The sequence below is a fragment of the Rhododendron vialii genome, chromosome 10a (assembly GCF_030253575.1).
Source record: "Rhododendron vialii isolate Sample 1 chromosome 10a, ASM3025357v1".
Taxonomy (NCBI): Eukaryota; Viridiplantae; Streptophyta; class Magnoliopsida; order Ericales; family Ericaceae; genus Rhododendron; species Rhododendron vialii.
In genome coordinates, this window is record NC_080566.1 from 12,742,501 (window position 1) to 12,755,642 (window position 13,142).

The window sequence follows — 13,142 nt, forward strand, 5'->3', positions numbered from 1 at the left end:
AGTAGGATGATTTTCCAATCCACTAAATGAATCCCATTCCGATTCAATCAATTTTACCACAACTTACTTACCCAATCATTATGCAAGCAGTATTCATATATAACAAAAGGCGAATTGTTAGTTGCATGAAGGAGTAAAATTAATAGACTCCGTCAAGCAAAATCCACTACGGCAATATAGATCTTAAAATCACATAGGTTACATGTGAACTTTACAAAAATAATTAATTGCCGAGTCAAGGACTTCTTTACCGAAACATTAATTAGCAACCAACAGAAGCAAATAGTAATAGATTATGCTACTGTATTAAACCATTGTTCTATAACGGCATGAAGACTTTCTGGATTCAACGTATGACAATTAATTAATGGAACCCTTAATATTCATGGCCAATTTCAGAGATCATGGATCTCTTTACTGCAGTAGCAGATGGGCAATAAACAAAGCTAGAAAAAAGGTTACAATACTATATCCACTTTGTTAGCCCAATGCAGTAAACCAATTACGGCAAGTAAGCGATTCTTTTCTATCCGAATGAAAACATCACAGTAGCATAAAATATTCGATTATTAACAATAACTATTTGCCCAGTTTACCATAAGGGCTAATCGACATGCGAGTATAATTGTAATCGACTCACAACAATATGTTCGAGATAATTTTATTCCAAGATGTATTGATTCAGAAAACCCATGGCTTTGATACCAACTGTAAATCTAAATATCTGTATTAAAACTATTATGCGGAAAACAGATATAACAAGGATCTTGAATTCAACACATCTCAAGAACAATAAATAACGTACCTTTGTCGGCCATCGAGATTAGTGAGAACAAACCCCTTAGATTAGAAACACTTTAATTCTTGGCTCACCTTCTTCTCTCTGTCTCTACTTTTCTAGAATACCCCAGTACTTTAATTGATGGAAAAAACCGTATGTATAAGGGGTGAGTATTCTACCTTTTATAGAGGAGAGAAGAGGGCCTTAGAGATAATTATTAAAAGACACCTAGTCCATCAAGGTCTCTTTTATTATCATCAGTTTTCCTTAATCTATAATTCTAATTAGTTATCGTAATGAACCATATCACTTCATTGGCTTATCTGATAGTGGAGTCCCACATGTACAAAACGTGAAGGCTAGTGGGCCACACTAATGGGAAAAAACTAACATGTCATTTATGGAGAAGATGGCCATATAGTTAGCTTTAGGCTTAAGTCTTTTTTGCTTTCTAGGATTTTCATTGTTGTTCTTCCAAGCTTTTCAAATTATTTCCTTCAAGAACTCAAGTAAGTTTAATTAGTTTGTTATTTTGTCAAGTATTAATGTTGTAGCTATGAGTTGGATCTTCGTATAAATCAAGTTTATTTATGTTTTTATCGGTTAAATCTCATGTCTTTTTTTAGCTTTATGCCTTGCTCTTTTACTATGTGTGAGTAGTCTTCTAGGCTTGGTCATGGGATAATATCTCTCCCATGGTTTAGTTGTTTTAATGATTTTTCTATAACGTGATCATGGTTTTAGTAAGGAAATGGCTTATCTAATTTTCAGCCAAATTAATGGGCTAATACCTTCTTTGACCGTGCGTTGCCTGGAGTTTTAACTTTCGTTTTGCACACGGGGCCTGGAGCTTTTAACGCTCTCGGCGTTTGAGTTAACTGTCTTCTAATTGAGATTAAGTCATTTTAGAGCTAATACCATGATTATGCTCAACTTTTAAAGTTGAGGGCTTCGAGTTAGGATTGTTTATGTCTTGACTTGAAGTTGCTAGAAAGAAACGGTTAAATCGACTAAGTCATCGGGCGGTTTGATCCCATAGACCTTGCCGCTTGTTTTATCTAAGTTCAAACCTTATTTCTAGTCTTTTACAATAGTTTTTCACTTTTCAAAGCAATACCGACAGTTGGCCGTCTAAATGCCGAAAATCTTATATAAAGCTTACAATCCGAACTAGCTATATTCAAGCTCCCCGTGGATCGATCTGGGTTTTATCGAGTTATTCTGCAAACGACTAGAAAGTCCTACGCTTCAGGCTATTACATCCGGGAGTGCATCTTTCCGTCGCAAGCAATCTGTCAATTACACATTGTTGATTTCCTTCTACTTCTTAAACAGACAATCTAAAAACAAAAATAAATAAAATACAACTCGATAAATGGAAATATAAATAAATGCATGCCTTGTCGTAGAATTTGCCAATACAGAGAGACCGTGACTATGGTCCTAACACAATGGAAAGTACAACGTTGAGGGGTATGATATAGATAGGGATTGCCACAATTATCCTCTATAATAACGTTCGTTGGGTTTGTTCGTTTACACTTGGTCCGAGTCAGGTTTTGAAAAGTCGCCACTCTCACAGTTAGCTTTTTCGTTGGGTTTGTTCTTCCGTTTACAATTGCCGGGAAGCATAGAAGAAGAAGGAGAACCGCACTCCTCTAATCCGTTTCTCTGGATGGCTATGATCCTTTGAGACTGCAAATTCCAAATTGTTTTACAATAATTTTTAAAAATATATTTTAAACAAATTGAACGACTCTAATCATTTGTATGGAACCCCTAATACGGATCCCATATAATTTGGTGTACACCAAAACGTCAATCGAACTCGAAACTCAACCATTTTAAGAGACATGCGTTTCTTTGTTGAAATTTTTTAAGAATTAGATTTCTAATACTGTCTCTTATTCTTTACATTTAAAACTACTTTTAATGAGGATCAATTCATGGATATCTATGTATTCCTTTTATGATTTCAATAAAAGTAAATCTATCTATATATTTTTGAATATTTATGATTTTTTTTTTAATCAACAATATTTATGATCCTTTACTACTACTTCCGTAATGGAGGAGATTAGGTAGCCCATTATGCGGTTAAGTTGGGCCAGAGCCCACTAAACCCATCCTTCCAAGGCCCAACTAAACCATTACTATCTGAAATAGCAGAAATACCCCCTCCTTGTCGCCTTATTTTGAACTCTCTCCTCCCTCTTCTTCCGCAACCCTCTCCGGTTCGAATTCGCACTAACGATGGGAAGAAGGATTTCTCTTCTTCTGCTTTTCTTCACGGCGTGTTCACTTTCTCTCTCCTCCTCCTCCGCCCTCTCTTCCGACGAGCTATCTCTAGGTACGCTGTCTGTTCCTTCAACTATCTTACCCGTGAAATCTAGGGCTTGTTTTTGAATTACTAGCTCAATGTGCCGTTCGTTTGGTCACTGAGAAAGTGCGGTAAACCGAACGGCATTGGAAGTTTGAATCTTTAGGTGCTTCATTACTGTTACTTCAGATAATGGTTACAAATTTACCAGATATGTTTTGCTCCAGCTTCCAAAAGGAGTTGTGGTAATTTTATTTGCGTAGTACGTAATTACTTTTACTTTTGAGAGAGTCGCAGTGGCCCAAATCACGTGTTTTTTTTATATTGATAATAATATATTGCTACTTGCTAGGTCCGAATGAGAGACGATATTATGTGTACGTGTGCAACCACCGTTTAAGTTTATACATGCAACCTAAAAAATGATTGAAGAAAGTCTTGGGGATTTTACCCCACACATATAGAAGTTTTAAGATTTTTTTCACTCAAAGGACTTGTGGGGGCTAACCCCATAGAATTTTTCCTAATTAACCTAAAAATTAGGGTCCCCTCTTGGCCCTCCTTGGGACCGCCCCTGAAGAGAGTTCATGTTTGCTTAGAAACGCAAATAATTTCAATTTTTCATAGGTGGTGAAAACTCTAGGGTTTAGGGCCTTTTTCGTCTGGTTATGCTCTTTGAAATCTCGTATGAGCAGAGTGTAAGCAGATGGTTAAAAGAAGATAATGCCTATATTTATGCGTCATATGGACTTCGGGTATGTTACATGGACTAGAGTACGAGTATCGGGTGGGGTGCATATCTGAGCGTCAGACCTTTCAAAACTTTTATATTAGGATTATAGGTCTGGATTAAACAGAAATGCGATCCTGTGATACTTTGTTACCATTCTTGGGGAAGGTATCGGAAGTAGTTCCTTTGAGTCTGAATTTGGCTCTTGGCATACGGTTGACTTCCCAGATTCATACTGGATAGGGTTCTGAGCAAAGTTTTAGTCATGGATCAGGTAACTAATGCAACCCTCTTCCCTTTTGGGGCCTAGGACTAGGTATGAGCAGAATCATATTCTTTACCTATCCAAGTAAAAATTCCAAATGACGCTAGAACTGAAGGTTCGAAACAAGTGACCGCCGTTTTCTTGACGGTTGACTCAAACAACATATTTAGAACCATATTTCTGAGTATTCTAACTCATAAATGGAATTGGGTGAGGAGTAAATGAAAGGAAAGTAAAGATGAGAATTTTCATTTGGTGCTGTCCTTTTGGAAATTGGTGTTAGGTTAACAATTTGCCTTTAGAACTGAATGTCCCAGACTTTTTCTGTCTGCGTTTAAATGGCGAAAGGCGCAACGGTCCCCTGGGGCTTTAGCGCAAGGCGCGAAGCGCGGCGCCCGCTTTATTGACGCGAAGCGCAAATTTTTTTTTTCTTCTTCGCAACGAGGCAAATTTTATTAGAATAAGTTTTCAACACAAACACTTGTAAAACTTTCAAATGTCATAAAACATAACATGTCAATGGTTAAACGAAAGTACCAAACACTAAACATAACATATCACCCATGAAAAGCTTACATAATAATGTTTAGCCCTAGTGACATAACATAAGGATTAAAGGCTATAAAATCTAGAGGCATACAGAGACGTGGAAGAGACAGAAACTTCGATTTTCTACAGTCTAACTAATTTGAAATTTTTGATTTTCTGTTATGGAAGGAATAAAAAAATAAAAAAAACAAAAAAAACAAAGATGTGGGAGAAGAAGAAGAAGAAGAGGAAGGAGAAGAAAAAAAAAACAGAGACGCGAGAAGAAGAAGAAGAAAAATAACCAGAGACGCGAGAAAAAGAAGAAGAAGCAAAAAAAAAAAAAAAAAAATACAGACTTGATGAGAAGAAGAAGAAGAAGAAGAAAGAAAGAAAAAAAAAAGAACAGGGACGTGAGAAGAAGAAGAAGAAGAAGGAGGAGGAGGTGGAGGAGGAGCTTACCTGGAGCTGCTATCTCTCGATCGAACAGGAGGAGAAGAAAAGGAGCAAAAGCAGTTGTCGTTAAAGCTGCTCTGCTGGGTATGATCGATTAGGGTTGAAATCGACTTAAAAGAAAGAATTATTCAGTGCATTGCGAACATGTTATGTATGGATGAGAGCCGTCAGATCTGATTTTTGGCTCACAGACGAAAAGCGCGTGCCTCAGCGCTTTGCGCCATGGCGCGCGCTTCAGCGCCTTTTGCGCGCCTTAGGGTTCCGCGCTATAGCCCACATCTTCGAAGCGCATGCCTCGTGCTTCGCTGCGCTTTGCGCTACAGCGCGCGCTTTTTAAAACACTCTGCGTTCTTATCCTTTTCCATGGTTAAAAACAAGAAACAGCCTTTTCATTTTTTTCCCGTTGCCAAATCCATCAACAAAACTCAGCATTGGAGAATCAAGCAAGTCCTGCCCGTAAATGATCCTTTTGATCGCAGATAAACCCTTCTGCAAGTTTCTAATAACTTTTTTAATACCGAACTGTATATTTCCTTGAAATTAGTATGCTATGTGGACATTTTCTTTCTATGTCCTTTGAACATTGCAAAGTGACTGCCTTAATATAGGGGTGATGTCAAAATTATTTTGCAAACATTATAGTTGAATAAAGAAGAGTTGGGGAGGGAGAGTAAGACATAGTATGATGGGAATTGGGAAATATATATGATATTTGGATTAATAATAGGTTTTCATTTTATCTAATGAACTAGATTTTGTTGACTGTTCTAATGGACGGATTGTTAAGTTTTTATCCCAGCTGGCAAATATTTAGTGATTTGCTTTACTGAGAAATAAGCAAATGCGCAGGCAAAGTAATGGCTTAGGATCCAGGTCTGCGATCCGGCTTTCCTGGGCTGTGTAATTGTTTGTATCTGTGGGGACTACTCTCAAGTCAAACTGGTTGAGCACAACTTGGCTTAGATGAGCAAGAAGAGAGTTTCTTGTCCCAGCCTTGGAGAAATCCAACCATTTTGTTCCATTCTATGGTGCTTCCATGAACATCATTCACGATTTTCTTGTGCGACATTTGTGAGAAAACCTAGGACAAAGTTCTTGCAAGTAACCATAATACATGGTTTCCATACACCCAAAGTCTCTATTAAGCGGATGCCTTCTGTGAAAAATGGCATATAGGGCATGCCAAAATGGGTCTTACAGGGAATGCATATGTGCAATGACACCGGTGAGCAGAGATTAGTTACGTCAGTTCAAAAAAGGGATTAGTTACTGTGCGTTCATGGTCAGTCTGCTTGATAATCAGGGCGGAGGAAAACTGTGATTTTTTTTTTTGGTGTAAGAAACCTTGCGGAGGAAACCGTGATTGGCCAATCAATACTGCTATTAAACTAAACTTGATCTCTACTTGGTCGAAGATACTTAGGGTGTACTGTTTGCATAATAATAGCATTTGGCCCCTTCTCATTATGTTATGCAGGTGTATTATCCCAGTTTCATCTCTGTATCAAGTTTTCTTTGTTTTTTATTCTCTGGCCTTGCCTTTTCGGTTTTGCAGTTGTTGCTCCGTTTACCACATTGCAACTGTCTCCAAGCTTGAGAGTCGAAAAGTCTCCTGGTGTCAAGCCTGGGACTTCTGTTCGATGCACACGAGTTCATATCCATGGTTTGTCAAGACTCAGAAATCTGACAAAATTTGCGCATTCAGTAAAAGTGAATGTTTCCATTATAGAGTCAAGTGCCCGTCTACCAAATGTTGAAGTCTGTTTCCACAGGTGAGTCGTACTTGAATTGTATTAAAGGACTGGAATGGTCGGAATGGGAGTTTGCTTTTCCTTAATTTCAAGATTTAAGTATTTTGGAGATACTTGTTTCTAGAGAAACATTAGAAATTTCAGTAGGAAGAATTCCACCTCTGATGATGAGCGTTGTCATGGATTTCATACACAATTCAATAGCTTCAAATTGCCTAGGGGATTTTTTTTTTTTTTTTGGGCATATTTTCACAGATAGCTTTCTTCGACTTTTAGTATGATACGATTCTCAGTTGATGCATTTAGTCTTGTGAGTATTTTGATTGGCCAACGTGGGAAAATTGTACTTTTCCCCCCTAGAAGTGCATCAAAAAAACATATTCCAATCCTTTCCATGCAAACTGCCATAAATTGTTCATACACCAAAACATGTATATAGTATTGTGCTAACTGCTAAGTGTGGGGATAACAGAACTATGTAAGTTATTCCGCTTCTCAATTTGTGTGATTAGATTTGTTACTACTAATGATCATGTCTAAAACAAAATATTCTACCAATGTCTTGTTTGAAAAAGATCGCCTCTCTCACATGAAAACTGCTGGGTTAGGAACGAGCTTAAGAAGCCAGAAATGTTTTGGACATAAGTCCAACCATACTATGAAAATTTTAAGTCACGTCTTTTGTCTGCTTAAATTGTTATGTGTACTCTGCAGGAATCTCTCTATTGGGATAGGGATGTGCCCTCAAGGCCAGTGGGAAAAACTTGTCAAGGTTTCATGGGTTCGGTCCATGTCTCCTTTCGACCACAAGCTCTTAGATGTACGGATGGCTGGTTCTTCCTCAGGAATTATTCAGGTATCCATTGAAGAAGGTGAGGTCCTGTGGAGTACTGATTACACACATTTTGCTTTTTGTCATTTGTGGCGCAGTTGTCTTATTTTTTAATAATTTTATTGCAGAGTTTTTCCTGTATCGCATTGTATTTTTGGTCTCGGGAATTATTATCATGACAATGGCCTCTTCTCTGAGCAAGTCTTTAGTTTTCTACTACAGCAGTGCAATGGCAGTTGGGATCATCCTTGTGATATTGATGGTCCTTTTTCAGGTTGATTGCAAATTATTTTTTTGCACATATTGCTAATTACTCTGTTCTGATTTTGATCTCTATTTCTTAGTGTTGGTGTCTGAAAGCCACTATCTATCAGACTTCATGGGATTATTAATCATCTCTCTAAGACTTAAAAAATTACAGGCTTCTTCTCCGACATCTCAGTTATAGGATTGATCTTCTGTATGAATGCTAGAATTATCACATTTGCGCTCTATTAGGGAGCCACAAGTGGAGGTAGTTAAATATGCTTATGCCCTAATCTGCTAACAACTAGTTTAATGAATTAACCCCTTCCGTATTACGCCAGATCTGATGAATCATATAGAAAAATAAGATCTGATAATATATGCACTTGTAATATTATCGTGTACTGATATCTCCCTACCATGTCACGTCCTGATTTATTGTACAAAATTTCGTGTCATCATTCTGTGTCATGTTGTGTTCCTATCTGCATCTTAGCTATTAGTCGCACTCTTAGTGGTATGAGTCTAACATTCTTCTTTTTATGTTAGACTCACCGTTGTTATGCTTTATTGACAGGGGATGAAGCTTCTCCCAACTGGTCGGAAGAATTCAGTTGCAATTTTTGTGTACTCATCTATTGTGGGTATCATCTTATATCAGTTTGCTTCTTTATTGCTACTCTATGTGTCACACAAAGATATGTTAGTGTGATTATGTTCATGGTTTTATGCTGGATTTGGACCTTAGGATTTTTCTTCATGTTGTTTTGTTCAGGTTGGCTTGGGGTCCTTTTTCCTCGGCTATTTGCCAGGATTATTGCGCTCAGTTCTTGTGGATTTGGGAATTAGCGATGACATGTATTATCCTGTATGTAAGTTTTCTAATACAGATTTTGACTGTTATTCCCATGTTCTGCTAACAACTGAATATTGACTTTACATTTATTATCTGCAATTTGAATGTCGCATTTTATGATTGTGTCAACTGGGATTTTTTTTGAGGTATTAATGTGAATGGCTGGGGTATGAATGATTGGGGTCGTTGGACCACTGATTCTCTTCCTTTTCGATGTTTATGCGCGAAGAATCACCTATCGACCTTTGCTAGTCTCTTGTTTATGTTTTCTGGGACCTCAATTGTTTTGAGATAGAACCAAGTAGAGATTGATTCAGGTATTACCTCAAAAGCAATTGTCATGACTCATGAATCAGATGCATCAAGTCAGCTGCAGATTGTTGTCTGGCAAGACCACCCAAAACACAGTTACCTACATGATACAAGATTTAGGGCATTGAGTTATTTAATGTTCAATTTCTGCTAAAATCTCAAGGTGCGTTTGGAACCCACTTTGGGTGAATTATGTATATCAAGACAATTGTGTTACTAACAGCCAGTCCCTCAGCTTGAAGAAAGGAGGGTAGTAAGTTAGGTAGCCTAACAGCTCCCAACCTATAACAATATATACTATATAAATCTGAATTCTTGTGCAAATATATGTTCAGTGACAACCTTATACTGTTGGATCGCTCTTGCGGGTTGGGGGGAAAATATCCTTTGTTAGTAGCTTTCTTGACATAGAGAAAGAAAAATGCCCATTTAGCTGCCACACATCTTTTCAATCCCCTTCGTTAAGAAGTTATATATTTAGTCAAAGATGTCTCTATGGTGCATATTAGACAATTTTATTTTGTTGAAATGCGGGCATAACTGATTGATATATTCTTCAATGGGTTTGTTTTGTTTCTATCATTCCCTTTGGAGTGGCTATTTGGATTTTCTTGGTTAAAAAAACTGTTTGTACCATGAACTTTGATAAATCAAACCTTGTTGTGATGTCGCAATATTTATGTGGAAAATGAAATTTAAGCCCTTTATTTGTTTTATATCCGGGATGAATGTTCGACAAGAGCCAACCTGTTATGATTGTGTATGCAAAGGCTATCCTAAAGTTCCTTTTTAGGCTGAGACATGCAATAATTCGTAGGTCATGTTAATTGAGGACATACAGATCTTTTCTAATTTGTTTACTCTTTCCAGATTCCTAATTTTGTCCTCTTTAAATTTAAAAAAAAAATAACTGCATACTACCTGTTACTGAACTGCTGCATAGTGCATACATATCTGGTGCGGGGAACAGCTGCTGCACTAATCAAGTAACTGGTGTTCTATGAACTGTAGACACTAACTGAGTGGTGCTTATGTACTGCAGCTGGCAATATTTCTGCTTCTTTTCCTTGTTCTAGCTGGAGCTTGGTTGGGCTTCTGGGTTGTTCGCAAACTTGTCTTGACAGAAGAGGGATTGATTGATGTAGGAGTTTCTCATTTTGTTGCATGGTCCATCCGGATAATTGCTGCTGTTATGATTCTTCAGGTTCTCCCTCTCGGTTACAAATTTTGCAGCTTTTCCTTCATCAATTTTAGAGTTTCTTTTACCTTGTTCCATCTCCTAGACTAACTTTTCACACATGTTACTTTTATAGAGTTCAGTGGACCCTTTACTAGCAGCAGAGGCATTGCTATGTGGAGTATTGGGTTCATCATTACTCAGGAGAGTTACCAGATCAAGATTCATACGTCACTTGTACAAGTACGTCTCCATCATAATCCAGAGCACAATTGCCCCATCATTTCCAATTTTTTTCTTCCTAAACAGTTGATGTGAGCACTTTCCATAAACGGCTTTATCCGTTCACATTTTTCATCTTAATCGCATCACTCCTATGTTTTATCCCCTTTCCATTTCTCTGTGTGATGTAAAGCAGGCTTCATTAGACTGGAAGGTAGAACTAGATTTATGGTACTTGATATCCCGTTACCATGTGTCTTGATTTGATCTGTGACACAGAGGAGCACTAGTAATCTATGTTCCTGGTGGATGTGGAATCATGAAGTAGAAATGAGGTGGTGAGTTCTGGTTGTTTGTCTTGAACTAGGAAAACCGTACTTGTACATTCGTTTCAATTCTGGACCCACCTATGTAGCATGGGGATTATAGGCAGGAATTTATGTTGAGGAAATACATTTCAAAAAAAAAACCCGGAGAAAGTATGTATTAGAAAATCGCGTCTGGTTGGTGGTTTAGATGCCTCAATTACTATTGGTACGTATTTCACTTGTTTCCTCGATCATTCTTCAAGTTCAAAGTGGCAAAAATTGATAGCCTGTTTCTTTAGAGTTTCTCTTGTTTGTGATGATATGATGAATGTGTTGTGCGCTCGACCCAACAGACACACAATGGCACTAGACAATACACTGAATGGTTGTTGGCTTTATCTGAGGAGTATTGAATCAACATTGAGTGTTCCGGCGCTTGAGGAAGTATGTGAGATGGTAGCTTTGAGCAGAAGTGGGGTTGAAGCGTCCAACAACACATCCACCTTTACTTAGTAGGGCTTGAAGGCTGGACAGTTTTCCTTTCCTGTCCAGTATTTCCCATTCAAGCGGAAATAGAAAAAGCCGTGAGCACAACTGGGCCTGGTCGTCGGTTGAACGTCAGTAGGGTCCGATATGCGCTCCTTACTCAAATAGAAGAATAAATCAAGCAAGACGACAAAGAAACGACACGAGACTTTTACTTGGTTTCCCAGTTGTGTAACTAGATACATTCACCAATTTTGATTATGTATTGAATGAACAAAGAAAGTGTAAAGATTACATTGGCTGCGACGTAGTGCTTGAATTTATATTTAGAGTTTACATCACCAATTACCATAATACCCTTGTCTATGTTTTTGGCACCCCATAGACCCCCACAACCCGTCATAGTCAGGAAAGTAGTGTACCAAGAATAAATCAGGCTTCACAAGTCAAACAAAATAATTACTTCACTCTGATTAAAATAACTGCTATGGCTATTCTTCAGAATTCTGGGGATTTTTGTAACATTCCTCCATGTCCCATATGCTTGCACTTTTATAGTTAAAAAATAAATCCATTGATCTTGTTTGTTTCTTTAACCTTGAGTGTGATGCAATTCAAGTTGTTGGAATACTGTGGGCAGGAAATTACGCAGAACAGACAAGACCAACCGCAGATATCAGATTCCTGATTCACCACCATTCGAAGATTACTACGACGAAAGTGTACACGATATTCAGAAGCCTGATCACTTTGAATTCCTGAAGCCTCAATCCAGACCCTTTAGAATGGCTGGTTGCAAAACTCCTGTCCAAGGTTGGCTACTTTTCCTTCGTTACTCTTTTGAGTTCAATTATTATCTCTCTCTTTCGGGACATGCCTTTACACTTCGCTGTAAATCCATCAGGCTTAACCAAGACACCACCACCGAGTCAGCTCTCCAATTCTGGGGCTTATTATTCTAGCTTTCATTCAACTCCTGAACGACGGGAATTCTCAAAGGATGAATGGAATAAGTTCACGAAGGAGTCCACCAAGAAAGCACTGGAGGAACTTGTTTCCTCTCCTGATTTTAGCAAATGGGCTGTTGCTAATGCAGAAAGAATAACTCTCTCGCCCAATGAAGACACTGCCGTTCGATCTCGTAGGTGGCTGCCTTGGTTTTAGCATTTTACGGGTTTCTAACCAATTTGCAGTGTGAAGATGAACTGTGCAAACAAATGATGTGATTGGGTTTGAAATATTGCTCAACCCACTTGGACACGAGATGCTTTGTTGTAAAATGGTTTGCTAACAGCAAGAGAGTCCTGAGACAATCATTTTTTACCTAGGTTTTGTAGGGAAAGGCTAATTGCAGAATGTAATGTAAAACTAGATTTGATAGGCCACTGACAGAGAGTCGTTAGGATTGTTTTCTTTCCACTCGTGGCATGTCTGCTCGGAGAGTACTTGCTTTGGAGAGTTCTAGCTTTCCACTCATAGCAGCCAAATCTTGGATGAATCGTACTCGTACCCTTTTGGTTTCCAAGAGTTTATTGTAATTTGTAAGTCATTTTTTTGCTGGAGAGGAAGTTGATTGTAGTGTTGTAGTAGTGGAACTTATTTGTTCCTTGAGAATCTAATGTTGAGACTTGAGAGTAGATTTTAAAAAATTTATTGTGTTTGAGAACAAATTTTTAAAATTTATGATCACATAAAATGTAATACTACTATAGATTGGGAGAGGATCCAAATTCCTTATAAATTTGTCCCAAAAGAAAAACATTACACATTTGCCAGTGCGCAGTTCAGGTTTTGTACAAAGAGTGAATTTCAGTCTCCTTCACATCTAGTTATTACAATTTGGTAACGTTTTACAGCTAAGTATGCCAGCTTGAT

General features: G+C 38.0%; 1 protein-coding gene across 1 annotated transcript; it reads left to right on the forward strand.

The window, feature by feature from the left end:
- Window positions 1–2,973: 2,973 nt before the first annotated feature.
- On the forward strand, window positions 2,974–12,822 carry LOC131303516 (uncharacterized). The gene is made up of 10 exons (XM_058330406.1): window positions 2,974–3,131; window positions 6,633–6,849; window positions 7,543–7,700; window positions 7,789–7,934; window positions 8,484–8,546; window positions 8,682–8,774; window positions 10,117–10,278; window positions 10,388–10,494; window positions 11,908–12,080; window positions 12,172–12,822. Exons 1-10 carry the CDS (start codon window positions 3,035–3,037, stop codon window positions 12,429–12,431), a joined length of 1,476 nt encoding a protein of 491 aa, XP_058186389.1. The 5' UTR covers window positions 2,974–3,034; the 3' UTR covers window positions 12,432–12,822.
- Window positions 12,823–13,142: the final 320 nt, after the last annotated feature.